The 26,336-nt window shown below is 40.1% G+C and overlaps 1 protein-coding gene across 1 annotated transcript in view; it reads left to right on the top strand.

The window, feature by feature from the left end:
• MRPL39 (mitochondrial ribosomal protein L39) overlaps positions 1 to 11,438 on the top strand; it is an 11,606-nt gene extending 168 nt beyond the window's left edge. The window contains exons 2-10 of the mRNA XM_027681546.1: positions 1,241 to 1,447; positions 1,680 to 1,819; positions 2,479 to 2,578; positions 3,836 to 3,903; positions 5,127 to 5,239; positions 6,468 to 6,533; positions 7,737 to 7,890; positions 9,950 to 9,997; positions 11,292 to 11,438. Coding sequence (XP_027537347.1) covers positions 1,241 to 1,447; positions 1,680 to 1,819; positions 2,479 to 2,578; positions 3,836 to 3,903; positions 5,127 to 5,239; positions 6,468 to 6,533; positions 7,737 to 7,890; positions 9,950 to 9,997; positions 11,292 to 11,381 — 986 coding nt within the window. The 3' untranslated portion in view covers positions 11,382 to 11,438. The remainder of the gene's footprint in view (positions 1 to 1,240; positions 1,448 to 1,679; positions 1,820 to 2,478; positions 2,579 to 3,835; positions 3,904 to 5,126; positions 5,240 to 6,467; positions 6,534 to 7,736; positions 7,891 to 9,949; positions 9,998 to 11,291) is intronic.
• The last annotated feature ends 14,898 nt before the right edge of the window (positions 11,439 to 26,336 follow it).

Here is a 26,336-nt window from a genome sequence, read left to right as displayed (position 1 = left end):
GAGCCGACGGGGAACCGGGAGTGCAGGGGGGAGCTGGGACGGGAGCCTGGAATGCAGGGCTGGGGCGAGCTCGGGCTCAGGCTCGTCCTGCGGGGGTGCCTTGAGGGGCTGAAGTGCCCTGGGGAGGCCGCAGGGGAGTCGGGCTGTCTGAGGGAAGGGCCTTTGCAGCCACGGAGCGACATTAACCTTTTCACAGAATCACAGAATGCTGGAGATCATCCGGTCCAACCCCCTTCCCGAGGCAGGGTCATTTAGAGCAGGTGACACAGGAACGCGTCCAGGTGGGCTTGGAATGTCTCCAGAGAGGGAGACACCCTGCCCTCCCTGGGCAGTTCCAGTGCTCTACCACCCTCAGTGTAAAGAAATTCTTCTTCATGGTGAGGTGGAACTTCTTGTGTTTTAGTTTATGGCCATTGCTCCTTGTCCTGTCGCTGGGCACCACTGAAAAGAGTCTGGTAGCATTCTCTTGGCACCCACCTTTGAGATAATTATATGCATGAATGAGATCCCCTCTCAGTGTTCTCCAGACTAAACAGGCCCAGCTCCCACAATCTCTCATCATAAGAGAGATACTCGAGACATCATCTTTGTGGCCCCTTTTGCTCCTCAGAGTCTTGTGTTGTAGCTTTGTGCAGGCACTGCAGGGACTGAGCGTGGTCACTCGCTGGAGCTGCTGAAGTGCTCACCCTGTGCAGATTGAGACAGACATGTGGGTGATTGGCAGCACGGTCTTCCTTTTTCCTCAGAATGGGTCACACAGAATAGGTCGTATCGGAAGGGGCCACAGTAGATATCTGGTCCAACCTTCCTGCTCAAGCAGGGTCCATTACTCAGGATTGTGTCCAGACAGTTCTGGAATATCTCTAGGGAGGGGGACTCCACACCCTCTTTCAGTGATCTGTTCCAGTGCTCGGTCACTGCACAGCAAAGAAGTTCTTCCTCATGTTCAGGTGGAACTTCCTGAGCATCAGTTTCTGCCCTTTGCCTCTTGTCCCATTGCTCAGCACCACCGAGCAGAGCCTGGGCCATGCCCTGACACCTCCCTGCAGACACTGACAGACATTGATGAGGTCCCCTCTCAGTCATTTCTTCTCCAGGCTGAACAGGCCTGATTCTTTCAGCCTTTCCTCATAAGAGAGATGTTCCAGTCTCCGAGTTGTTCTTGTTGCCCTCCACTGGGCCTGCTCCAGGGTTGCTTGTTCCAGTATTGTTGCTCACGCTGGGTCTCTCCTTCCCCCAGGGTTCCTCTCCATGCCAGCCGTGTCTCGGCTGGTGCCCGAGGAGATGGTTCGGATGCGTAACGAGCTCTTCACCAAAGAGAAGGAGAGACAGTTGTCTCTCCACCCACGGATTGAGAAAATCGAGGTGAAGTACACTGGGAAGTCGCACCCTGGCACCGTGTTTGTCATGAACAAGGCTGTGTCTACACCCTACAACTGTGCCATGCGTAAGTGGGTGGGCTCCTGAGCTAATACTGTGCCCCTCGTGCTGAATGTTGTGCTGTCAACTGAACTAGGAACTGAGTTAATTTTTGGAAGATCTGTTAACAGCTCATCTTCCCAAGTCATTCACAGAAGTGAAACTTGCAGTTTGTTGTTACAAATGCAGGGGTCTGAACTGATCCTGAGAAATATGGTTAATAACTGTGTAATACTTTTGGGTTTTTTTACTTTCTTTAGACTTAAGTGAATGGCATTGCAAGAAATCAGTTTTGGCTCTTGTGGATGGAGAAGTCTGGGATATGTACAGACCCTTGACCAAATCATGTGAAATTCAGTTCCTTACCTTCAAAGATGAAGATCCAGAGGAAGTAAACAAAGTAAGTCAGTATGTTATTCCATTATAGGTGACCCTAGTTGTCTGTCTCTTATCTCATTGCAGGTGTCCCTGATTATGACCACTTGATTCTGTGTGCCCCCTTCAGTTCCATGTCTGTCTGCTTTCTTGAACTTTGCTGTCATGAAAGTTCAGATATTTTTAATGGCTGGTTGGTGCATCATTAGGTTGTCATTAGACCAGTGTGTGGGCTATGTGATGTGCTGGCATCCCTTTCAACCTATATTGTTGCATTATTCTATGATTTCAGACTTATCTCCAGGGAAACATCTGGATTGCTTTTTAAGTGCAGTTTTGTTTTGATTTGATTCTGTCTGGAGAATCATCTCTAAACAGAAGTTTAAATACTAAAGAAAGTAATCATAGAATCATAGAATGGTTTGGGTTGGAAGGGACCTTAAAGATCATCCAGTTCCAACCTCCTGCCATGAGCAGGGGTGCCTTTCATTTGACCAGGTTGCTCCAAGCCCCATCCAACCTGGCCTTGGACATTTCCAGGGATGGAGCGCTTGGGTAGACAGCTAGGTTTGTGCATCATTCAGGTAAATTATGGTATTCTTTTGGAATAATTAGCTGATATTCAGCTGCTGTGGCTTGTTAGCTTCTAGGTAATGAATGCATGTTTTGAAATTCCCTTTGCAGGCATATTGGCGTTCCTGTGCCATGATCATGGCGTGCGTGCTGAAGCGAGCATTCAAGGACGAGTACTCAGTGAGCCTCGTTAAAGCTCCAGAAGTGCCAGGTGATAGAAGTGTTCTATATTCATTGTCTTTTGCTGCTTCTTAAGTGAATGTTTAATAACCAAAGTTATCAATAAATCAGAGGCTCCTTTCCCAATGATTGATGGTGCTTCTCATTGCTGTGTGTATTACAGCTGTTGCTGTTGCCTTCAATTTATAGTAATCACACTAAAAACAATTTCATTATCAATGTACAGAAAATTGGTCCACGTTTCAGACCACTTAGGATTTCATAGCTGAAGTGAGTACCTCAACCTCTGTTTTGTGAAGTGACATGGGTAGGGTTTCTAGATATGATGTGATGTGTTTCTGTGAAATTTGCTCTGATAACTGCATAACCTTGTGAGCACTTGAGTTACTAAAAATGACAATGTCTACATCAAATTGGAAGATTATTGAAGTACAAACAGGGTTAGCAACAACATCTACTCATCTGTGACCTGATTTAAGATTTAGGAAAGTGAGAAAACGCACAACACTTTGTTTCAATAACAAAGCCTGCATGGTTATGCATTTGATATATAAGGAGGTTGGCTGCTGGTCCTTACAGGTGGAATCCCGTTACTGATTCTCTTTTTAACAATTTCAGCATTTGTCTTGATTGGTAAGTACAGGTGGATATTTCAGTTCTGCCAGGATTTGGAATAATCTTGGCTTACTGAGCTATATTGTGATACTGTATGTGTAGAAATAGTGTGAGATTACTGGGTTCAAGGATTTGATTTCTAAATGGCAGTAACCGAATAAATATACATAAAGAGTGTTGTAACAACTACCACAGAAATTTGTGTTGCCTTTATCAGAAATTTGTGTCATGCTTGTGTCATGGTAAAACATTTTACTTCAGCTCTAATATTGTCTGATTTCTTTATGCAGTAAATTTGTCTTTATAATTTAGTTGTTCAAATTTAGTATATGATGCTTGCAAAGGAAAAATGTGAAGTATTTTCAAAGTGTGTGTTTTTGTGGTTTTTTTCCCAGTGTTAGATGCAGTTTTGTTAAGCAGTATATTTTTCCCCTCTTTAATGGGGTGCTATTTTACTGAGTCATTTCAAATTACTTTGTCATTCAGTGAAATTAAAATTATAGAGGTTTATTCTGCCTTCTTATTGTATAATCACAGCTGAAAATTTTATTTTATGATGAATTTCTTGAGATAACTCTGTTTTTCTTCTCAATCATTTTGCTATAAGACTATAATGTGACAGTGAAATACACACTTTGTTACAAACATGAATATTTTTGGATTGGAATTGCAGTGATCTCTGGAGCTTTCTGTTATGATGTACTTTTGGACAACAGACTGAATGAATGGAAACCAACAAATGTAAGGACTTTTCTTGCCTGAAAAGTTGTATAGCTTGTGTCCTTGTCCAGTGGTTGTTTTTTAATGGGGGAAAGGGCGCAGAGGTTTTTTCTTTTTTTTGATGGGTGTATCTACACATCAGGAGTTCCCTTTGGGAGCTGATTTACAATGCACTGGCAGTGTTGCAGGGTGCTCTCAGAGTTCCTTTCAGATGAAACTAAACCTTGAGCTGTTCTCCAGATGCTTACAGGTTTTAGGTCTGTAGGGCTAGAGTAGGTTCTAGTCCGAAATAAATTCCAGAAACAGTTGATGTAGCTGTTGGGACCTCTGTGCCATCTCTGTTACTGTGCAGATCTGGTCGTCCTCAGCCTCTCCTGCCTGGTAATGTAGATGCAACCACAGTCTTTGTGTGAGTAGAGCCCTCCAAAAGTGAAAATGTGTGTAAGATGTGGATTTTCAGCTGGTGGTTTTACAGGAGAATCAGTTTGGTGTTGAACAAGAACTATGAGCACATTCAGCTGAAGCTCCCATTAATAGCTTGCTTATATTTCATGCTCTGCAGTAAATCTAATAATCTGAACCCTGTAAATCTCAGACCTATTTGGAATTACGGGTGTTTTACTCATCTGGTGCCCATTCTTGTTCTTGTACTCAAATACCAGCAGAGGTGTGTGTGGCTAACAAAGCAATATTGGTAAAATGGAGAATTTTTCTTCAATATGATCTCGTAGCTGAAGTAACTTGCCTCAAAATATTTTCTACATTACATTATAAATGTAATTTCTCCTCATAACAGTCTATTTATTTATCAGTAAATCTGAGTTCTACAGAACTTCATATTCTGGACCAAGGTGACCAATTTCTGTCTATTAAATATTCAGTATCTTTTTTTTTTTCACTTTGATTCAATCCAAATAGAGGACATTTACAAGTGACATCTGTCACTCTGGGAAACAAGAATACAGATGAATGTTTAGCAGTAGCAAGTCTGTATGTATATATATCATGTAGGGAAAACCTGAGAAGTTTAATTAGTATATGTTGTTTCCAATGGACAAATGCCTATTGGTTTGATTGGGCATTGAATCAGTCCATTTAAACAGTGATGATCTGTAGCAATATATATTTAGGATTTATAGTAGATGATCTTTGTTGTTTTGACTAAAATTTAGTGTTTGCTGTGCTTTATCCATTCACTACAGCTGAGAAACAGTGGTTACAGTTTTATATGCCCTGTTTTTTAGGAAAACTTCCGTTCTCTTACAAGAGATGCCAAAAAGCTAATCTATCAAGACCTGCCCTTTGAAACACTGCTTGTTGAAGCAAAAGTAGCACGTGAAATGTTTCAGCATAACAGGCAAGTGTCTGAAGTTGCCTTTGGTTCAAAAAGGCAATTAGAAATCAAATCTCTGCTTGGTTTTGTAAATCTAAAATAAGGTGTGACAGGTGAAGTGAGAAGGTACTTTTCCCACTGCTCTGAATCAGCCTGTCTCCGTTCTTTTTGTCACACTAACTTATTTAATTTTTAGTGTTCTCTCCCAAGGCCAACACCCAGCACCTTTACTGGATATAGTTTTGTGACAAACTGAAAGACTGTAAGACTGCTTTTGTTCAATAGTGAGCTTCAGGGTTTCTCTACTATTAAATTGAAGCTCTAGTGGTTAACCTTAGTGTGGTAGTTTCTCAGCCTTTGCTGAAAGGCTTTCATATTTAAAGAAAAGGAGGTTTCTCATGTCTTGGTATCTTCAAATGAAGATTTGGTGAAATGCAGGTTTTGAGCTCTGTAGAGGAGAAATGGCTAAAATACTCTGGTCTGTGCTACAAAAATAGTCTTGTTCAAAACACTCCATTCTATGCTGAAAAAAAACCACTTTAGCAATGCTTTGGGGAAAAAAATCACTTTAGCAATGTTTTGGGGAAAAAAAATCTTTGGTCCACAGCTTTTTGGCTGGAGGAGTTGGAGAGATATGGGGGGAGAAAGGATAAATAATTTATAATTTTGTGGACCAAAACAAAACTGTGCTGAAGCTAAAGTTGCAAAACTAGCAAGTTTTTTAGCTTAATGCTGAAGATGATATTAATGTGACATATAGACCAGCATCTCTTCACTATGTTGGCATTGACAGCAGGTGGGCGGTGGCTTTTGATGGTAGCTTTAGGCATTGTGTGTAGAAAGCACAGACAACACCTTGCTTTATTGCAGGTGACCAGCTGTTGAGGGCCACACATTGCATAAAATCAGTGTAGGTGATCTGATGGTGTCTTCTAGTTTTGCATGTGACTTGAAAAACTCTTATTTTTCTTTGAAGTAGTAGATTCATTTGGTCTTTCCAAATTTGCTCTCCCTCTGTTGAGGGAGCACGGCCCTCCTATACCATATGTATGGAATAGACTGGAATGGACTGTTTCAGTAGCAAGAGACCTACAACAATACGTGTTGTCATTAGGAATTTAAACCTATCTCAAAGCTCACATAAATACAAACATTTTTCAGGGTGCTCCTTAAATTGGTTTCTGAAGTATTCTCATAAGAACTGGGTGCTAAAAATGAGGATTTTTTAAAATAATATTTTTGTCTTTTTCAGATACAAAATGGAGGTGATAGAACAAAAAGCTTCCCAGAATATGGGAGGAATTGTAATGTTACATAGGTGAGCAAAACTGAACTCTCATTCTGTAATGATTCACTGAAAGATTTGATCATATTGCAAGTACTCTCTGCAAGTGAGAAGAGTAAGTTACTTGTGATGGTTTTAAATTTAAGAATCACTTGTATTCATTGCTCTTCTGTGGTCTGTCTAGGGTTGTTTGGTGTGGTTTGTTTCTTTTTAATAACCATTATTTTGTGATACTATGTGATACTACATTTCTATTTCTTGTTATGTTAAAGGTAGTAATTGCCAGAGCACTGTTACTGCTTTCAATGCTTTTACATGAAATCTAAATAAACATCTAGTGCTTGGCAGGCTAAATAACATGCAAGCCAAATACGTGTTTGTAAACAAGAGTTAGCATTATATGTGGATTTTTCTTCTAAAGTTGTCAAGATCTTCCTAACTGGCAAGCTACTGCCTTGTAGTGGTGGAGGTGAGAATAAAACAGCCTCCTGGGATACATGAAGTTCTTAGGCTGGAGTCAGGAAGCTTGTATTGTATCTCAGGCAATTAAAAGAATTTCTCTCTAGCTCAGGCTAGTGTTGGATATTCCATTTTCTAGATGTCTTAATTGTTGTGCATTTGATTTTGGAGTCCACATCTCTCTGAAAGAACAGATGTCTTTGCAGTGATGGTTCTTGAAATTTTAGAACAATGTTGCGTCTGTTGTTCTCTCCTTTCTCCCACTCTCGTTTGCTCAATAATAGGGAAAATGGGCTTACCTTTTGATTTCTGCGAGAGGTTTGTTCTGAGTATTTGTATGCTGTATATCTTTCTGTATCTCACTTTTCTTAGTTGATTTGCAGTCTTTTAAGACCTGAAAGGTCTTGGAAAAAAAAAACCTGCAGGTTGTAAACACTCTACTGTGGAAAATGTGTGATCTTGGAGACAAATTTTTTTCTGGTGAAAGACAGAGTTATCCCAGTTTTAGGGCCAACATGGCATCAAAGATTTGTTAAACCAAGGATCCTTTCCTAGACTTGAGGTTTAAATTTCCTAAGTTCACTTAAGGAAATAGTGTGACCTGTACTTTTTGTTCAGGAAACCTAAAAATGCTGAATGGGTATTAGATTTGGTTTGGTATTTGTGTGGATTTTCTTTTTGTTGATTGGAATTGGCTAATCAAAAATAAAACCTAATCTGCTTGTACTTTTCTCTGAATATATTTGACATAGGTTGTTGGTTTTTTCCTCTCATCAGGTTTGGTGACTTTGTAGATGTTACTGAAGGCCCCCATATTCCAAGGACAGGTTTCTGTTTCCAGTATGACATAACAGCAGCCCATAATCTTCAGACTGACCAATCTGAATTGATAAGGAGGTTCCAGGGTGTGTCCCTGCCAATCCATTTGAAGGTAATTAATTTGTGCAGGTTTTCCTTGTTTAAATTAGGGCATTTTGCTTACTTTCTGATCTTTTATTATGTGCTGTGCTGGCAGCTGAACATAATTCAGAGGTGAGAACAGGAGAAAAGGAAGGCCCATGATGAGGACCATGTTGGATATTTGGGGGTTGTTTTCCTGGAATTATTGTGGTTGTGGAATCAGAACTAGAAAAGTTTGCATCAGAGGACCCTTGATGTTATTTTTCAGTACTGAGAGCGTTGTTTTGGTTGTGCAGTTTCTGCCTGGATAGTTCATTCACCTTCATGAAAGAGCAGAACTTGGAATTTATACTCATGCAGGATATAATTCAAAATCTTCCAAGACACCAAAGTAAAACTTAACAACAATAGCAGAAGATGTCCTAGTGCTAAAAACAAAGGCTTTGCAGAACTGTAGGTGGAGGAATAAGTCTTTCTTCCCATTCCTGTTGACTTACAAGATTTTGACCTGTGGTATAGCACATGTGCTATTGTCTCAGTTGGGGAAGTTTTCAAGGGTTCCTCAGCTCATCTCTGTGTTCCCTTCCTTACCGTAATTCTCATTTTTGCCCATTAACCCCTCAAGGATTCCAAACAGTCAATGAATCGTGGAAGCTTGGAGTGGTTTGGGTTGGAAGGGACTTTAAAGATCATCTCGTTCCACCCCCTCTGACCGGGGCAGGGACACCTTCCACTAGATCAGGTTGCTCAGAGCCCATCCAGCCTGGCCTTGAACACTTACAGGAATGGGGCATGTGATGGTGTAGTGGGTTGACCCTAGCCGGATAACAGGTACCCACTAAAGCTGCTCTCTCACTCCCCCTCTGCAACTGGACAGAGGAGAGAGAAAAAAAAAACAGCTAAGAATTCATAAATAAGAGCTGGGAAAGGTCAGTTACTGATTACCTTCACAGGCAAAACAAGACTCAAAGTGGGGATAATACTTATATTTATTACTAACAGGATAAGAGCCAAAGAGTGAGAAATAAAACAGTCCTAAAAAACACCTTCCCCCCACCCCTCCTTCCTTCCATGTTCCCCCTCCTCCCCCCCAGCAGTGCAGGGCAAGGGGAATGGGGGTCATGGTCAGTTGTTGTTTCTGCCACTGCTCAGGGAGAGGAGTCCTTCCCCCACTCCCGTGGGGTCCCTCCCACAGGAGACAGTCCTTGATGGACCTCTCTGGTGTGAGTCCATCCTTCAGGCAGCAGCTCTTCCCAAAGTGCTGTCCCATGGGTCACTCCTCCATGGGGTGCAGTCCTTCATGAATGAGCTGTACCAACGTGGGTCCCCCACAGGCACTGCAAGTCCTACCCAGGAAAAACCTGCTCCAGTGTGGGCTTCCCTCTGCACAGGCCGCAGGTCTCCGACAGGACCCTGCTCCATCTTGGGCCTCCCACGGGGTCACAGTTTCTTTCATGCATCCACCTGCTCCAGCATGGGCTCCTCCACAGGCTGCAGGTGGATCTCTGCACCCTGACGGTCCTCCATGGGCTGCAGGGGCACAGCTGCTCCACCATGGTCTGCACCACGGGCTGCAGGAGCCACAGCCCCGGCACCTGGAGCACCTCCTGCCCTTCCTTCTGCACTGACCTTGGTGTCTACTTTGTTGTTCCCATGTTCTCACTCCGCTCTTCCCTGGCTGGAATTTCTTCTGCACAACAATCTTCTGTTCTTAAATATGTTATCACAGAGGTGTTACTATTACTTCTAATTGGCTTGGCCTTGGCCAGCGACAGGAAGTCCATCCTGGAACTGGCTGGCATTGGCTCCATGGGACAGGGGAAGCTTCTAGCAACTTCTAACAGAAGCCACTCCTGTAGCCCCTCCCCGCTACCAAAACCCAGCCACAGACACCCACTACAGATGGGCAGACATTTATTCAAGTCCCCCGAAGGAATGTGGGCAAATCAGACACTGAAATTGTTGACTGTAGCATCTGAGCTAGGCATTATTATGGCTTTGTGCCATCATTTCTATATGTTTTTCGGAGTCTATTCTATCATAAGATTATTTTTTACCTCACTAACATCATTTAATGGCATGTCACACAGGCTCACCACACCGTGTGGCCCAGACTGCTGGAAAGATCAAAGAGGCTGGTAAGTCTCATTAGTGATTAAGTGCAGCTTTGCAAATACCAAGGTATGCTGGGGTAGAGAGTTTGAATGATTAGAGGTGAGTATTATATTCAAGAATGTGTTTTTTGGAATTGAAATATTCACGGGTGAAGAAAAATCAGAAATCTAACTGCTTGTGTCGTAGAGGAGCTGCTAATATTGTTTCTGGAGTCTGGTTATTAAAATACATTGTGCCATTTAAAATAAACCCCATACACTATTCAATTGATATAATTGGTAAAATTAAAAAAAATGGAGCAAACTGTATCAGACTTTACATCCATGCTGCGGAAGCTGTCTGCTTCTAAGAATCCCACATGTTTTCTATAGAAATATTTTAAGCTATTGCTAATTATCACCTTATATTTCAAATTCATCTCTAGAATTAGTGTTGGTGTCGTGTGTGTAAAATTTAAAATTATTTTTTCCTGTTTTAGTCATGAACATGGGAATATTTACACTTACCTAGATTTTAGCTAACAAGTTTTCTGCCACAGGTTTGAGAGAACAGATGTCAACGTGTTTCTTATGAATAAATACAGGGATACCACTGGTTGAATCACAGAATGGCCTGGGTTGGAAGGGATCTTAAAGATGATCTAGTTCCATCCCCCTGCCATAGGCAGACATCTTCCACTACACCAGGTTGCTCAGAGCTCCATCCAACCTGGCCTTGAACCTTGGTGGAAGTTAGCGGAGATAGAAGGGAATGCTGTTTCAGTAAACTGCATAAATACACCAGTTTAGGCATTTTTTTCCTGTTTAACACCTACATGGCAAATGAGTTTCTTGCAAACACTCTTCTGTTAAAGAACCAAGTTGAAATGTACTTACCCACGAGAAGCTTTACAATGTTTCAATAAATGCAAAAGGCAAATTTGTAAGATAAATGGAACTAAAATAACATAAGCTACATATAACCAGAGACTCACTATCAAGGCATGTTTAAACATAGGAAATCTTTGTAAGAATTAAACAGCAGATGCTTTGGAGCCTTCAGATCAAACATTTTACTTATTTATGTGGTGGGAGAGAAAAAGAAGTGCTGTATGTCTGCTAAAACTTGTTAGCCAAGGATGTTTTCTGAGCCTACCCCACAGTATTTTCTATGAACTTAGTTTGAATATTCTTGTCCTTCAGATTGTTTAATTTTGGAGAAAATAATTGTCTTTTTAAGCTATCCTGTCTTGTTACAGTGACAGTATGAGGGGATTTTCAGTATCAGGGAGAATTAAATAACTTTTAAAAATATAACAAAATTTATATGTTTCTGCAGGTCACTGAAGAAAAATACATGGAAGCAGCAGCAGAACATCATGAGGCAAAAGATGGAACTGAAGAAGGAAAAACTGTATCATTAAATTAACTTGAACCTCTCAATGTACATAATAAAATGTGTATTTTTACATGACTCATATAAAAATGTCTTGGGTAATTAATTTGAATTCTGTGGACCTAAATCATGGATAGGTGTAAAGAGACAGGAATTTATGAGACTTTTCAGTCCATTTCAAAGACTTCACTTAAAAAAAAAAGGGTAGAGGAGAGAAGGTAGTGTTTTATCTGCAATAATTCATCTTGCAAGTTGCCCCTCTCCTTACCTTGATGACAGCAGTTGTGTGTATCTGTATGTTGTTGCCTAGTGAAACAGAAAGTTGAGACAAACAGTATCTTAAAAAGAAACCCTTAAAAGGTTCCAAAATAGTATTATTTTACTAATTTTGGTTTCCTGTCAGAATTGAATTAGATACCCTATTGTGTTTCTGGTTGCAAAGTCTCCATTCAGTAGAGAACTGTGTAATTGCCACTGCTTCAGTTTAGTTATTTCTTTCTGCTGCACAAGTGCAGTAAATAATTTTCCAGAACAGTACCAGGAATGTAGTTTGTTACCTTCATCCCCAGTGTAGTAAGATTTATTATGCCTTTTCTTCCTTTGATATTTAAATATGGTGACTTCAATTAAATTTCACAAGGGTGTTTTGTTAGATGATGTTTTCTGACATTTTATATTTTTGTCCCTGACTCATTAGAACTGTTCTCATTATACCAGAGGAGATTTTTATTACTTTTTGAAGTGCAAATATTTTCTCTGAATTTTATCCCAATTACTATTTTTACCATTGACTGCATCACTTGCTTTCTAATTGAATAGACACTACAGTTTTGTGAGAGCAGGGTAGCAATTCATAAAAATACATGTAGGTAAGGAAGTCTGCCCTACCTTAATCAAACTAAATAACCACTAAATGCAGAATGTTTCAGAGCATGGAAGAAATGCAAAGGGTAATAGTAGCTTTTGGTGAAATTACAGAAATCTTCTTAAGGTATGTGTTAAAATGTGTTTGCTCCTACATGTTAAATTCAACACTTCTTTACTCCTTTCAAGTATAGCCCGTGTCTTCTCCAAGTACTTGAAAAACCTGGAGTTTTTTTCCCCTCCTGATTAACCCAAGACTGTAGTGAAGTTTTGCCAGTGGCATCTGACTCAGGAGGTCTGTTTTGAATCCTAAACCAGTTATATTACAACCCACACAGTCTTCTGATGTCTACTTTCAGTTCGGAATTCCTCCTGGATTCCACCACCTGCACAGAAGGGTGAGAATGCTGCTTCCCCTTAGGAAATTTTGTAACCTTTGCTGGAATTTCAGAGCTTTTCTGTTTTTTCTTTTTTTTTTTTTTGAGGGGGAGGAAACTTGGCTTTTTTAGCATTTTAAGTTTTAAAAGGCATACAGCTGGGCTGAAGAGTCTGGAGGGGGAATTTCCCTTTCCTGACCTTTACTGGGTTAGGACAAGTGGGTGTGGGACTGGCAGGAAGGGGAATTTGCAGCAGAGCCTGGGGAACCTGCCGAGATTCGGCCACTGGGTGGGAGCATCAGCTTGGGGAGGAGCAGGAGAGGCACCACATGGGTGAATCCCAGTGGAAGGGGTTTCTATGAGTACAGAACTGCAGTACTGAAAATGCTGTTGAGGTCTGCCAGCTGATGAGGTCTGAAGCAGACCCTTTCCCAGAGATCTGTGCATAAAAAGGTGGAAGCTCAAACTTCTGCAGAACTTGGTGCTAGCTCGCATCTAGGCTTCTGTTGACTCCAGAAGGCAGGTCTTCCTTGAAGAGAGATGTAGGTGGAGGATGCCTTTGAGAAGCACCAGGATTCTCACAGAGGACAGTAGTGGTTAGGAGAACTGGGTAATAGAAGGTGGTGTCCACTTCTTTCTCACCACAGCACTTTTTGAAGTAGGAATGTAGATTCAAGTCCCTGTTTTGTCAGACAGGGATTCAGAGCCACATGTGCAGGGGGAAATGTGTTTTTTTGGGGGGGATGGATCATAAGGTACTTTGAGTACTCTCTACCTGATCTGTATGAAGTGATGACACTGCTAGAAAAGAGTCCTGAACATTTCTTGGGTGAGTGTGAGAGCAAATGGGTTAGGGTTTAGGGTTAGTGTTAGGGTTAGAGTTAGGGCAGCCACAGAGCAACAGGGAGATCCCAACCCCGAGTTCAGGGCCATTTCTCTGTTGGTGTGTAAAATGCTGATATTGTCTGCCAAGGGAACTGTTGCAGCAGCTGGGTTAGAGTAATGCTTCTTTTCTCTTTTTGCTTTCAAGTTTTCTGAACTTCAGCTGAAGTGTGGGGTGGTACCAGCTTGGCTGTTTGGGGCTGTGCTCCAACATACACCTGGAACTATCCCTAAATACCAAAGTTAAAGCTAAGTTAAACCAAAGTTAAATACCAAAATGGGCATGGCAAAGCGCTGGCTGGGTATGGATTCTATATGTGTGTGCACTCTCCTGCCCATCCCAGGGCCTGGCCCAATCTTCTTCATTGGAAGAGACCATAACTGGTCAGTTCAAAAAGAGACAAGAAAGTAAATGCTGTTCTTTTCTATACTAAACACTAGGAAACTGCAGGGATTAGGGGTGAGTAGATGGACAGAAGAGACTTCAGGATTAAGCCAAGTCCCCTCCCTGAGTATTTCTCTTTATTAAATTTCATTTTGGGTGTAAAGAGGCAATTTTACTCTACCTGTTCATCAAAAGAACTGCAGAGCCAGGTGAAGGTAAGGAAGAATCTAGGAAGGCACCATCCTGCAAAGAGGAGAAAGGGGAGGGCAAGGTCACTTAGGCCAACATACATGAGCAGAAGACAACACTGGCCAAATTCTGATAAGGAATAAATAAGGAAGAATTTTTTGGGGGTGAAAGTAGTGAGATACTGGAATATGTTGTTCAGAGAAGTTGTGAATACTTCAACCTTGGAAATGTTCAAGGTGAGGTCGGACAGGGCTTGGAACAACCAGATCTAGTGTAAGATGTCCCTGTCCATGGCATTGTAACTAGATGATTTTTAAGGCCCCTTCAAACCCAAACCATTCCAGGATTCTATGATGACAGGGGAAAAGGCAAGAACTGAGGCTTTCTTCCTTGTTGCACATCCCAGTAGTAGCTACATGGCTTCTCACATTCAAGTTGTTCCTCCTTCTGCCTCTTGTTTGAAAGAGAGTCAGAAATTTTGAACCTTCCCTTTTATTTACCAGTTTTATCCAAAAAGGAAACTCTGTACTAAGGGTAAAACTACGTGGTGCATTGATCCTAAGAGGTGGCAGTAGGAAGGTTGAGCTGAGTCAGTTCCAGCTGACAGGTATGACCAAATGAGATTTTTTTTTCTAAATTCTGTATTTCATGTTATCATGGGTTTTGTAGATAGAAAAGGCAGTTGGGATATAGTCTGACTTATTTTGTAAGAGAAGGAATTAAACGTCAAGAGAGTTATTTTTTTCTTACCAAGGAAGCAAAGCCCTTCCCTGGGAAATTGAACACATGCAAGTGATGAAAACGCTCAATCATCAGTAGACATCAAGTCCTTTTATGACAGCAGCCAGAATGAGCTTCCCTTTCTATTTTAACCTCTCACAAGAAATAATCTTGTTCTGCTTTTTAGTAACTTATCTAGAGCTAGACCACTCAGTTTAGTGCAGTACTTTGTTATATCTGAAGCCAGTGAACTCGCTGCATTTATTTTATTACTTTCTTAAGGAATCCAAACACGGGAACTTGGCAGCATAAAAATGTTCAATGGGAAGAGTTGGCAGTGGATATTTCTTGAAGAACACCGACCATCTGAAAATGGTAATGCTGTCATGCTGTGGTCTTTCACGACATTTAACCCCAGTCATGGATAGCATTAACGTTTGTTCAGAGTAAAAAGAAAACCTATTTTTTTAATATCTGCTAATACAATATCCACAACCTAATATGCCTACTTTTCTGGAGAATTAGCTATGCAGAAAGAACACATCTAATTGGTCTAATGACCATATTTACATTTGCTATCTATTTCTTAAGTTTGCAGGTTACTCAACTTACATTTTAAAGAGAGAACGTGTAAGGGAACAAAACATTTGATTTTTATAGCATGACTATGAAACAGGATGATGAGTGGCAAGACCTGTTTTCTTCCTTAAGATACCTTCTATTGTCATGTGTCTATACAGGATAGAAATGGGAAGTCCAAGTGGGGAGTGGGAAGGTGGGTTGAAGTAAGGAAGTCAGAGCTGGTCATTGTTTCAGCACGGGGTCATTCACAAGCACTAGGACAATGCTGTACTCCAGGTCCACTGCTCTGATGCTAATCAAAGCCTTTGAAGAAGAGAAAAACATCTCTTACTGTTTGCAGGCTTGGGGTGCTGTAGAATAAATGAGACTTCTTTGAATGCAATGAAGAACCAAGGAAAATACCATGTAAAATCTTTTTGTGAGCACAGTTGACATAATAAGCGTAATCACTTGATTAATATTTCTTTAATTTATACATCCCACTGGGGAATTTAAATTGTGGACAAAAGGTCAGGAGCATCACCAGATCTCTGTGTTTCACAGAAATCTTAGCTTTAAAATTATCTTTAGAAGTCAGTCACACAGCAACTGTGAGTTCTGCAACCACTTCAGGGCAGCACCAAACTTGCTGCTGGTTCTCTGGTAAGTGCACTGTGGAAGACAGACAGCAGTGACCTGTGAGTCCTCCTGTTCCTGGGGGACTCGGGGACGATCTTGGCTTCAGCTGGAGAACTGATACAGGCAACGTTGCCTCAAATGGACAGGGAAATCAAACCACTTGAGTTTCACCTTGTCCCACGAAATGAGAATTTTTATCAACTCACCTCTCTTTTGCCACAATTCTCTTCCTGCTTTCAAAGCCATTTCCCTCCAAAGCTAATAGGAGTTTGCTTTTCTTCACCAAGCTGTGCTTCACCACATTGAGAATTCCCTCTCAGAGCTATAGCTCTGATGTTGGAAGGGCTGAAACTTTTGCTTTTTGGTGATCGTGGCCCCCTGGCTGTGTGCATCCCCAGGGGAGCCATTGAACTTACAGCCTGATTTGGAAAACATTTATGGCCTGCAGCAGTTCTGTCTGAGTGGAAAAATCACTCTTTTTATGTGAGACTGTTTTGTATGTGAGACCATTGATTCAGAGGTGTCTGCGGTCTCGGGTGCTCTGTGATCTTACCTCGTGCTGGGGGCTCACAGGCAGAACACTGATAACAGAAAAAGGTGTCTGTATTGGTACAGTACAAACATTAACCTGATTCCTTAATTAATGGTGAGTACTTTGAGGTTTTTGGTTTCCCTTTCTGCTCCTTCATCAAAGTAGTGTTTCATAGCTAAACTATTCACTAAGCAATTAAGTAGAGTATAAGAGGGAGAGTTTTAAAGACTGGCTCTGTCTCTCAGGTTTTGTGACTGTGAGTATTCAGTAACTCTTTTGACCTTCCACAAAATAAATATGGCAATACTTTCCTATTTCTCTGCAATTTTCTAAGACTTCTTCTAAAAGTTTGGAATGCACTGGTAGTCCTAAAGTAAACTAAAGATATTTTCATTTTCTCCTAGTAACCCATTGACCCATTTCTCCTGACAACGAAATTGCAGAGAAACATTTTCTGTCATTTTTTTTCTTACATGTAATAAAATGCTATAGAAATGAGTAGAATGCACAGTTATACATGCCAAAAGTTTAATTAATCATTTTTCTTTCCTAAATAAAAATGAAGAAATGAAATATTTGTGTGAGAAGTAAGACCAGAAGAGCTAAAAAGCCATAAGACAGAATAAAAAACAGGTTGTTGCGCTCAAAATGTTACGTTTGACACCTAGTAAGGGTTTGCTGATACACAAAGCTGCTTTTTCCCGTGCTTTTCCAGGCTCTAAACCTAGCAAGCATTCTAGCAAGTGTGTCTGTCTGCAGAACAACTTGTGTTTTTACACGTAGAGTGGAGGTTTTCCCAGCACAGCACTGACTGATTCACGATTTCTGTTCTCCTCCCACAGCAGCAGTTTGCTCCGTGTGAATTCTGGTAAGAGGCTTGGTACAGTGTTAATGCTAACATGTAGGAGTCAGTCAGAGGTAAAAACCCCTATCACGATTAGCATTAACAACATACAGCCTACAGAAGAACTTTTGAGGCTGGAGTATGAGACATAAAGAACTGAAACCACTGGTTTTTCCCCCTCGATATACCTAAAAAAAACAAAAAAAAGAAAAAAGACAAAAAAAAAGACATGCATATTAAAAAATTATGTCAGAGGAAGTACAGGCATCAGAGAGAAAATTACTGTAGTTAGTTAAACATACAGGAACTGTCTGCTGTACATTTTAAATGAGACAAACTTGCAATTGCTTTAGTTACTTTTATAAGAGAACCAGAATGCATTGAGCAGTGAGAGCAGTGAGTGCTTGCTTGGAGCAGAAGGAATACAGGTGATTGCATGGTCTTGCCTAATTTTGTATCCCTTTATATATCAGTTAATGAAGCCTGCTAATATCAGCCTTGTTCCTCAAAATGTAAAGAAAAGCAAAAATTACTTGGATTGATTTTTACTTAAGATGAAATGCCTCTCAGGAGAGCTGGCTGTTTAACAGGAGGTGAGAAACAGAGCTAAAACATCAGTCTCATCAGTATTCGAGGTTTATGATTAAGCAATGAACGTTTCTTTGGATTCTGGAATAAATGACAACTGAGAGGAGAGAAAACCTGTTGGACAGATTTAGTTGCTGGTCTAGAATCCATACACAGAGCTCCTACATCCTCATTTCAGTAGGTTAGAATGAGATTAATGGCTATAATTGTCTGTGTTGAACAATATACTGTTTGCTAATCACTTCATAATATTAACCAGTCCATTAACTGATGCTTTGACCATAATGTGCTGAATTTTTTTACCAAAGTTGAACATTTTTTTTTTACTTTTTTTCAGCTCTTCCCTAGAAACTAACAAGGAGACATAGTTTTAGAAATCAGTTATTCTTAAAAATATTTCCAAAATGCGCAAAGAAATCACACAATGAAATAGAAATACACTCAGTAGAAGAAAAGTTAGAGAATCCTCATTATACATCAAATTATCTGATTTATTTTTACAATTTTTAGTTACTTACATCAGTAATAAGGGTGGAATAGTTGAGACAGTCATTCCAAGCAGTTTTAAAAAGGCCTAAGTGATGCCCAGTTAGTTCTCTGCTAAGTATGTCTTGATTGAAATATGTTTTCTTTCTCCATCCTTCTAAAATAAAATATCAGCTCCTGGGCAGAATTCATAAATAGTTGAATCTTGTTTGCTTTCTGTTTAGTCTCCCAGTAACTACTTAAAAAAAGCAACAACCACCTTTCTGTTGTTTAATCAAAAAGTAACAAAAAAACCCATATGGGAAATGAGCCATTATATATGAGACAGTTTTGGAGATCTTCTTTGTATGTAAATTTAAAGAAACTTATGTACTTTTATAACTTCCCTACTGTTACTAGCACATGTTTTAAGAGGAAGTTAAAATGTCATAGTAAGACTGTGATCTAATTTAGAGATTTTAGGGAAATTACCTTTCACTTTGTGCCACTCTAAATGAAACCATGGCTGTGATGTGCAAGTAGCAAACAAAAATTCCAAGGTGAATATAAAATTTTGGTAGGCAGAAAAAAAGCAGTTTAGAAATTTCCAAACCTCAAATTTAAGATAATGATTCAGAGCTCTGGTGAGTGTTCAGACTAAACTCCTACTGAAGTCAGGCATTGGGACCTGTGGTGTAAGATTTGCATTTGTGGGCAATGAAGTGAACAGTTTCTAAACCTGTGATAAAATGTATGTGTGTGGAGGGTGAGGGGTGCGGGTCAGGGGAGAAGGATGAGAGATACAAGTTAAGGCATTAGTTTTGTTTGTTTGTTTGTTTGTTTGTTGGTTTGGGTTTTTTTGTTTTGTTTTGTTTAAGAAGAAAGCAAACAAATAATTCCTGTCAATAAAAGGCTCCTGTCTTATCTAAATTTGTTCTGGATCAAACCTGCTTTGAGCAGGGATTTGAATTTGATGACCTTCAGAGATCCCTTCCAACCTAAATTATTCTTTAATTCAATTATTGTGCTTTTAATGTCTATAAGTCCCTAAACCCTTATTGGCTTGCTGTCACCCAGTGGGCATATGTATTTATGAAGGGCTTGATACTAAACATCTGCTCCTCTTGTGGGAACACTAGATTTGGCTTCATTAAGGCTTGGATAAGGATCACACTAAGCAGTAGGACAAGAGCTTTCCCATCAGAAGCTCCTGTCACCTCCAAGCCTACTGCCCAAGAATATTTATAGAATATGTAAATTTGGGCTGTCTTAAGTGTATTCCAGGTTGCCACTCTTTACACCATGCTTCCCAAACCCTAATTCTTTCATATCTTTTATGGGTTTTGCTAAAAAAGCAAATATTTTTATCTGTGGTTTGCAGCAGCCATTTGTGGTTGACAGCACTTTCCTCTTCAGTCTGCTTGTGCTCAGACTTGGAGAAGGGATGTTTTTGAAATTCATCACTTGAGTAGATCTAATAATTGTTTCTCTAAAGAAGCTGAATGAGTTCTGTACTTGCCTATGCCTACTTTCAGCAGTGAGGGAAGTGAGAGACTTCAGGCAGCACTTGGTCTCTGCATATTTGCTCCAAAAAAGTAGGTAAGCATGTAACCATAACCACAGACAAGACCCCACTTTGGGCCTTTTCTAATCCCATAATCTTGGGTTTATGTAATGGAATAGTTTTCCCTAGGCTGCTACACTAGCATTTCAGTTTTGAGTTTAAAAGCTGCGTAGCATCTCCAACACTGTTTTGCTTCTGTGTGCTAAAGGCAAAAATAAGAATCGTGCTTTATCAGGAAGTGGTGAGGAATGACACGTGTTTCCTCTTGCTAACCTTTGTAACAGCCTTTTGTACAGCTGTCAGGTTTCCATTATAAGAACAAATACCTGTATTGCTGCCTGCTGTCTTCTCACACAGCTCGAAAAACGTGGCCTTGCCATCAGTGGAAACAATGACCATTTACTCATACTTAAATATAATAAAATAAAATCCCCTATTATTCCCCTTGCAAAATTATTGAAGAAAAAACTCATAAGACCTGGTGTGATTTCCCTCTTCCCCTTTCCAGCGCTCTCTTCCTTCAGTCAGTAACATCAGAGTAACATATGTATCCTTCCTATCTTATCTGCTGATCTCTGGTCATTAATACCATCCACTCATCTGCTTTTCTGTTCCTTCATCTGTTGCGGTGACCTCAGATAGGTTTGTGTTTTATTTTCCTTTTCAAACTTGTTATCTGCTTTCATTGCTATTGCCTCCATGGAAGCTGTCCACTTAAAAGGTCAGATTCCTTTCAGATGGATCACCACAGTACTTAGTAGTTCACAGTACTTAGTTTCAATGTGAAAAGTGCCCCTTTCCCCACCTGAACATTTGTACTTCATTGTACCTCAAGGATCTGAGTAGAATGACACTGGTCCACTGATGAACTAAAAGCATCCAGCTCATTAGACTTGTTATGTGATTCTTAGTCAGTCCAAATGACCAAACTCTGATTTACTTATTGGTCAACTAGAGGACATCCTTTGTCATGTATCTGGAATAAAACTCAACTTTTTGTCTTTGTTTTGCTAGCGAGAGGACATGCCAGCTTTGATAGCATTTCCCAATATAATTTTTTTTAATGAAAAGCATATGCAGGTTAGGAAAGTAATTTCAGCTCCGGAGAACAACCTTTTTATCTTATAAACTGATTACCAAATTTTGCAAACAGCAAAAAGAATTTAGAACTTGCCTTTTGGGAAGCCTTGTCTGATGGTGCTTAGGGTTGTGCTACCACCTCAGCTATAAAGTCCTTTTTTGGTGGAAGAAAAGGCAATTACCAAGGCCAGAAATCTGCAGCGCTCGTGTGTGTTTGTAACTCACAGTCATCTTGGAGGAATCAAAATGTGACAGACCCCAGGCCTGAGGCTTTGATGTTAAAGAATAGAGATCCGCTCTGACCACAACAGGCCTAGTGAGCCCTGCATTCACCTGCACATAAACAAGATACAGCTCACAAGTACAATGTTGGATTACCTGCTGTAAATAAACCAAAGGCCTGATTCTGGGAGAAAAAACCTGAAGGAACTTTGGGGTCTTATGCCAGCCAGCAGACTGTGTGAACAGATTTGTAGGGGACGTGAGGTGGGACCCACATCACACAACCGCATCTATAGCAGAATTAAGTCTGTCTATGCTGTCTCTGTGTGTCCTTCCTTAACATTCACCAGAGAGAGAGAGAAGTGGGCACTGGCCAAAGGGTAACATGCCTTATCTATTTTATATAGAATATTGCAAATTGCCCTTTGGAAAAGCCTATTTCCATTTATTTGTAAAAAATAAATTTGGTATAGTATGTGAGAGTGGCTTTTGCATCTGTCTTCTTCTGCAGTCATGAAAAAACTCGTTTTTTTGTTAAAAAATAAGACCAAAATTAAATGTACTGGTTTCAGAGATGTTTTTACCTTTGAATAGCAGAAATCTAATTTTCACTGAAAGAGAATTAGAGCTAATATCATTAGCACATTCTGTGAATCTTTTAATCACCTACAAAAGGCTATTATATGTAACCAATACACCAGACATCCATTTTCAGATACCCTATTTACATTTTTAGAAGGATTTTAAGTCCTCTGTCTCCTTTAATTTCTCAGAAAGTAAAGCCTTTTAAAACACTTAGAAACTTATTGCATTCAAGTCTCTTACTTAAGACACTGGAAGAGCTCCAAAGGTGTGTATGTGGATAGAAGAGGTTTTTCTCTGCTGAAAACTCCCCTCTACAATAAAATGTGCCTCCACTTTGTGGCTCAAGTAGCTGAATAATTTTTTTAATACTAAATTTCAGCTACTTTGCTTGTTCCTTTGTAAATTAAAAATTGCCATATTGAAAATCTAATAAAAGAAATTACTAATCTTATTTATTGGCTGCCAAAATTTGATTCCAGAGCAAATTTTTATCACTAAATTAAACCTTAGAGTTTTCACTAGACAGGTATTAATATTGAGCATGGAGCTCTTGTTTTGTTGGTATGGCTATGCATTTCAAGAAAGTTATGTAAAATTCTTATATGGGTATTTTAAACTCATTCATTTTAAAAAGAATTGAAACAAACCATAGCTAAATGGTTGAAGTCTAATGGATATTTTGTAACGAAGGCATTTCTCTGCTGCTTAATTGTGAAACGAGGATCAGAACTTGTCCATAGCCAAAACTACTTATAAGGCCAAAATTAAATTAGTCAAACTTGTCTATACAGTTACTTTTTCCCACCTCAAAATGTGTCTGGCAAGCTGTAGGCAAGAGAATAACTGCAAATTAATCATAAAACTCTTCCAAATAGGTAACTGAACCACTGTAGACGCTCTATTCCATGTTGTATGGTCTTCTAAATTATTCATCTCAAAACAAAAGGAGGGGTGCAGGAGCTGAAAAGCAGCACACAGACACCTTTCCTGTGTGTGCTGGCCCACCAGCTATGTGAGGTCACCCACAAAAGTAAATTCAGTGGCAATGAGGGGACTGGGTTTGTATTCCCTTGAGACTGTGAGATCCTGGATGTCTGAAGACATATTCCCATAAGGATGCCTGCCTCAGTATTTCTGCAATGGCGACAAAGTTTGAAGCCCAGCCTCTCCGACTCTTGAGGCTTCTAAACCCTGCCCTGGGGCCCCCTCCCTTGGCCTGATCCCATCTCCCGTAGAGGACGAACTTCTCATTTAAAAAAAAAAGAGCACATGCAAAAATAAACAAAAAAGCCAAACAACCAAACTGAAAAACCTACCTGCTACGAGGCACTTTCTTTACACAGAGATGCAAGAAAAACCAATGCAGCAAGAAGGCCACAGACTTCCTTTGTTCCATCTCGCAGGTTAACCATGATCTCTCAGCTTGGCTTCTGTTTTGTCTTTTTTTTTTTTTTCTTTTAAAGAGAGAGAGGGAGAGAGAGAAAGAGAGAGAGAGAAAGAAGGCAAACATAAAATGAGGCAGGAGCAGTTGCCACAGAGGTCTGTTGGTCTGGCTGGTCTCCTGATATCCCTGCAGTACAAGTTAGGTGAAGAAAGCCCGCTCCAAACAACTTGAGACCCTTTATAAGTCATGGAGGTGACTCATAACTAACCGACTTGCCTTGCCTTTAGTAAATCCCCTGCTTTCCTTTTCTTAGAACACAGCTTAAAAAAAAAAAAAAAAAAAAAGAAGAAGAAAGAAAAAAAAAGAAAAGAGAAAACCCAAGGAAAACAGAAAACTCCAACCAAATTGAGGATTTTTTAAAAATGCACTGTGTACTTTCCTTCTCTCAGACAGCTTGACATCAGCCCTTGAATTGAGTAATAATAATAAATGCAAATGATTGTTTAGTGGTGCCACTACACTTAAACAAGTTACGGGTATGTCGTGTGAGAGAGAGTTCATGGCAGTATCTTCAGAGATCTGACTGGGGAGGGAGTTCACTGTGGTGAGCTGTCTGCTATTTTTCTCTATATTACTTTTTTATCCAGATCTGTCCTGCACAGAGTTTTTGTGCAACAATTGACCCTGGCAGATCCAGGCAGAAAAAAGAAAACCTCGAGAAATGTTCGGAGACACCCGACAGCTGTAGCTGGAACAGCTGCAAACCTCTAAACCCAGGGACAGGTTCTAGCCAAATTAGGGGTTACATGGAAGACTGTAAACCAGTGGATTGGGGAAAGCTGTCGCTAAAATTATATAGCATTTTTAACACCATTGGAAGACCACTGCAAATTACTGGAAAGACAGATCGGTCTAAATGGACAGGAGATATAAATTTATACAGTCCTTATGTTCTGAACATATTCCCACCAAAATCCAGTTTGTGTGAATTTCCAGCAATGAAAGGTGTGGCTGCTACCTCCTGATTTTCCTCAGACACTGAGGGTTGTATCCTTTCAAAATACTACATTTTCTTCATTAATAACAGAATTTCTTTTACCTCGAGCTTTGGCAGTTCCGTGATTTTTATTTTTTTTTTTTAATTTTCATTTCAGAACTATTAGATGACTGTAATAAAATAGTTCTGTGTGCTGACCACTGAAATATAAGGAAAAAATTGTGTCAAATTCCATTTTACACACATTAATCTTTTCTCTGTTTTAGATGTATAATTATAAATGTCTTCATTTCCCCCCTTGAACCCACATAAGTTTTGGGTTCTTGTCCTGAGATCTGCACTTACATGGTTCCATCAGATCCTCACGTCTCATTAGCAATGTGATGGATTTTGGCTCCCATGGTTACAGAGAAGAGTTTGAAGCTGTGGCTCGAGCAGTGATGACACATCCCAGGAGAAGCAGCTCTGAGAAACAACAACAATTTTGTCTCCAAGGTCCCCTGCTCTGGGACATTGACATTGCTTGCACTGCTGGAGGAAGGCAGGGCAGTAAATTGGGCTGTGCTCTAATGCTCATGTGTCTGGATGAGTGGGGAGGTTATGGCAGACACCTCTCTGTGGATGGAAAGGAGGCTGGATTTCTCTTGGGCACTTAGTGGGGAAAAAGCAAAAACACTGAGCTGCTTGATTCCCTCCCCCAAATGTCTTCTCTTACTTGGTACTTGATGTAGGGCCAAAACTTGGGGCCAGCTTTTATGGGAACAAAGACAGAGGCTCCATTTTAGTGAGATTAGACCCTGAGATTGTCTCCAGCAACATGACAATTTCTTATTTTTTACCTCAAATTCTTTTTTTTTAACTTGCATTTTTACTTGATTTCAGTATAAATTGGAAACCTATATTCCTAAGGAGATGAGACTTACAGAATGACTTGGCATGTGTATATCTGTGTGCATATCTGATCTCCTCTCTAATAACTAGAAATCATGGATTAATTTGAACCCACGATGATAAATGACATGTTGAGGATATTAAACTCCTATAATTTTTGTGAAAACAAGTGTGCAGATTAGGAAATACCTTATTAAAATTCCCACTTGCAGAAAGGACAGTAATTGGAGTTCAACTCTTATTAAATATCACAGAGTACACATGGGAACTCAATTACAAATCTATAGGCAATGAGATTTCGTTCTTTTGGCCACTCGCAAAATGACCTCGTTTGTAAGGGATTATGTTAAATGCATGAAAACACCAGTTCATACATTGATCAATAGACAATTTTGGGTTAAAGAGCAAATCTTAATGTCGCTAAGAGCAGTATATGTGGGTAATGTAGCAGGAGAGCTGTCAATTAGGCATTGATGCCTAATTAGGGGTACCCTAATTAGGGTTCTGTGTGTGCATTTATTTGAAGGCAGGCAGGAAAGCAGCTTCAAATGCCCAGATCAACGGATGCTGTGAGGTGGTCTGGTAGCATTCCTGTGGCCCAGGGCCTTGCTGAGGCTGTCCCAAGCTCCATTCCTGCTCCTCTGGGTTTCACTCCCTACCTAAACTTTTTTACACCTTACAGCAATTATCACTGTGGTTTTGCACTCAAGCACAATCCAATAATTTCCTAGAAGAGGATAAACACTCTTTGTATTTTCAGGCATAAAAATATGTTTCCAGTGGTTACTCTGAGTTGCAAAGCAATAATGCCTTGCAAGAATGTAAGAAAAAAGCCTTTTAGGGTAATTACAAAAAAAAAAAAAGGTCTCTGCAAGTATGCCATGTATTTTTGAATTCCTAAAGTGTTTCTAGTTGTCCAGTTGACATAGAAACATAAGTGTCCTGGCTGACAAAGTAAGGATAGTTGGGTTTCCTGTCTTCTGTGATGCTCTGTCAGATACACCTGACCAACAGAGGGCAATGCATCCATACAAGGAATAGACTACAGTCCCAAACTTATGGAAGTCAGGGAAAGTTTGAGCTGAGTAAGACACTGGTCAGACCCGTAACACTCAATACTAACTTCACTTGAGATAGTGGTTAAGGCTCATAATGAAATCTGTCAGATACAGAAGCAGATCACAATTGGAACTCTATTAGAAAATAAACAATGGAAAAG

The sequence above is a fragment of the Neopelma chrysocephalum genome, unplaced genomic scaffold (genome assembly GCF_003984885.1).
Source record: "Neopelma chrysocephalum unplaced genomic scaffold, ASM398488v2 Primary Assembly neopelma1_60, whole genome shotgun sequence".
Classification (NCBI taxonomy): domain Eukaryota; kingdom Metazoa; phylum Chordata; class Aves; order Passeriformes; family Pipridae; genus Neopelma; species Neopelma chrysocephalum.
The sequence above is the reverse complement of the archived record's forward strand: the minus strand, read 5'-3'. Positions and strand labels throughout refer to the sequence as shown.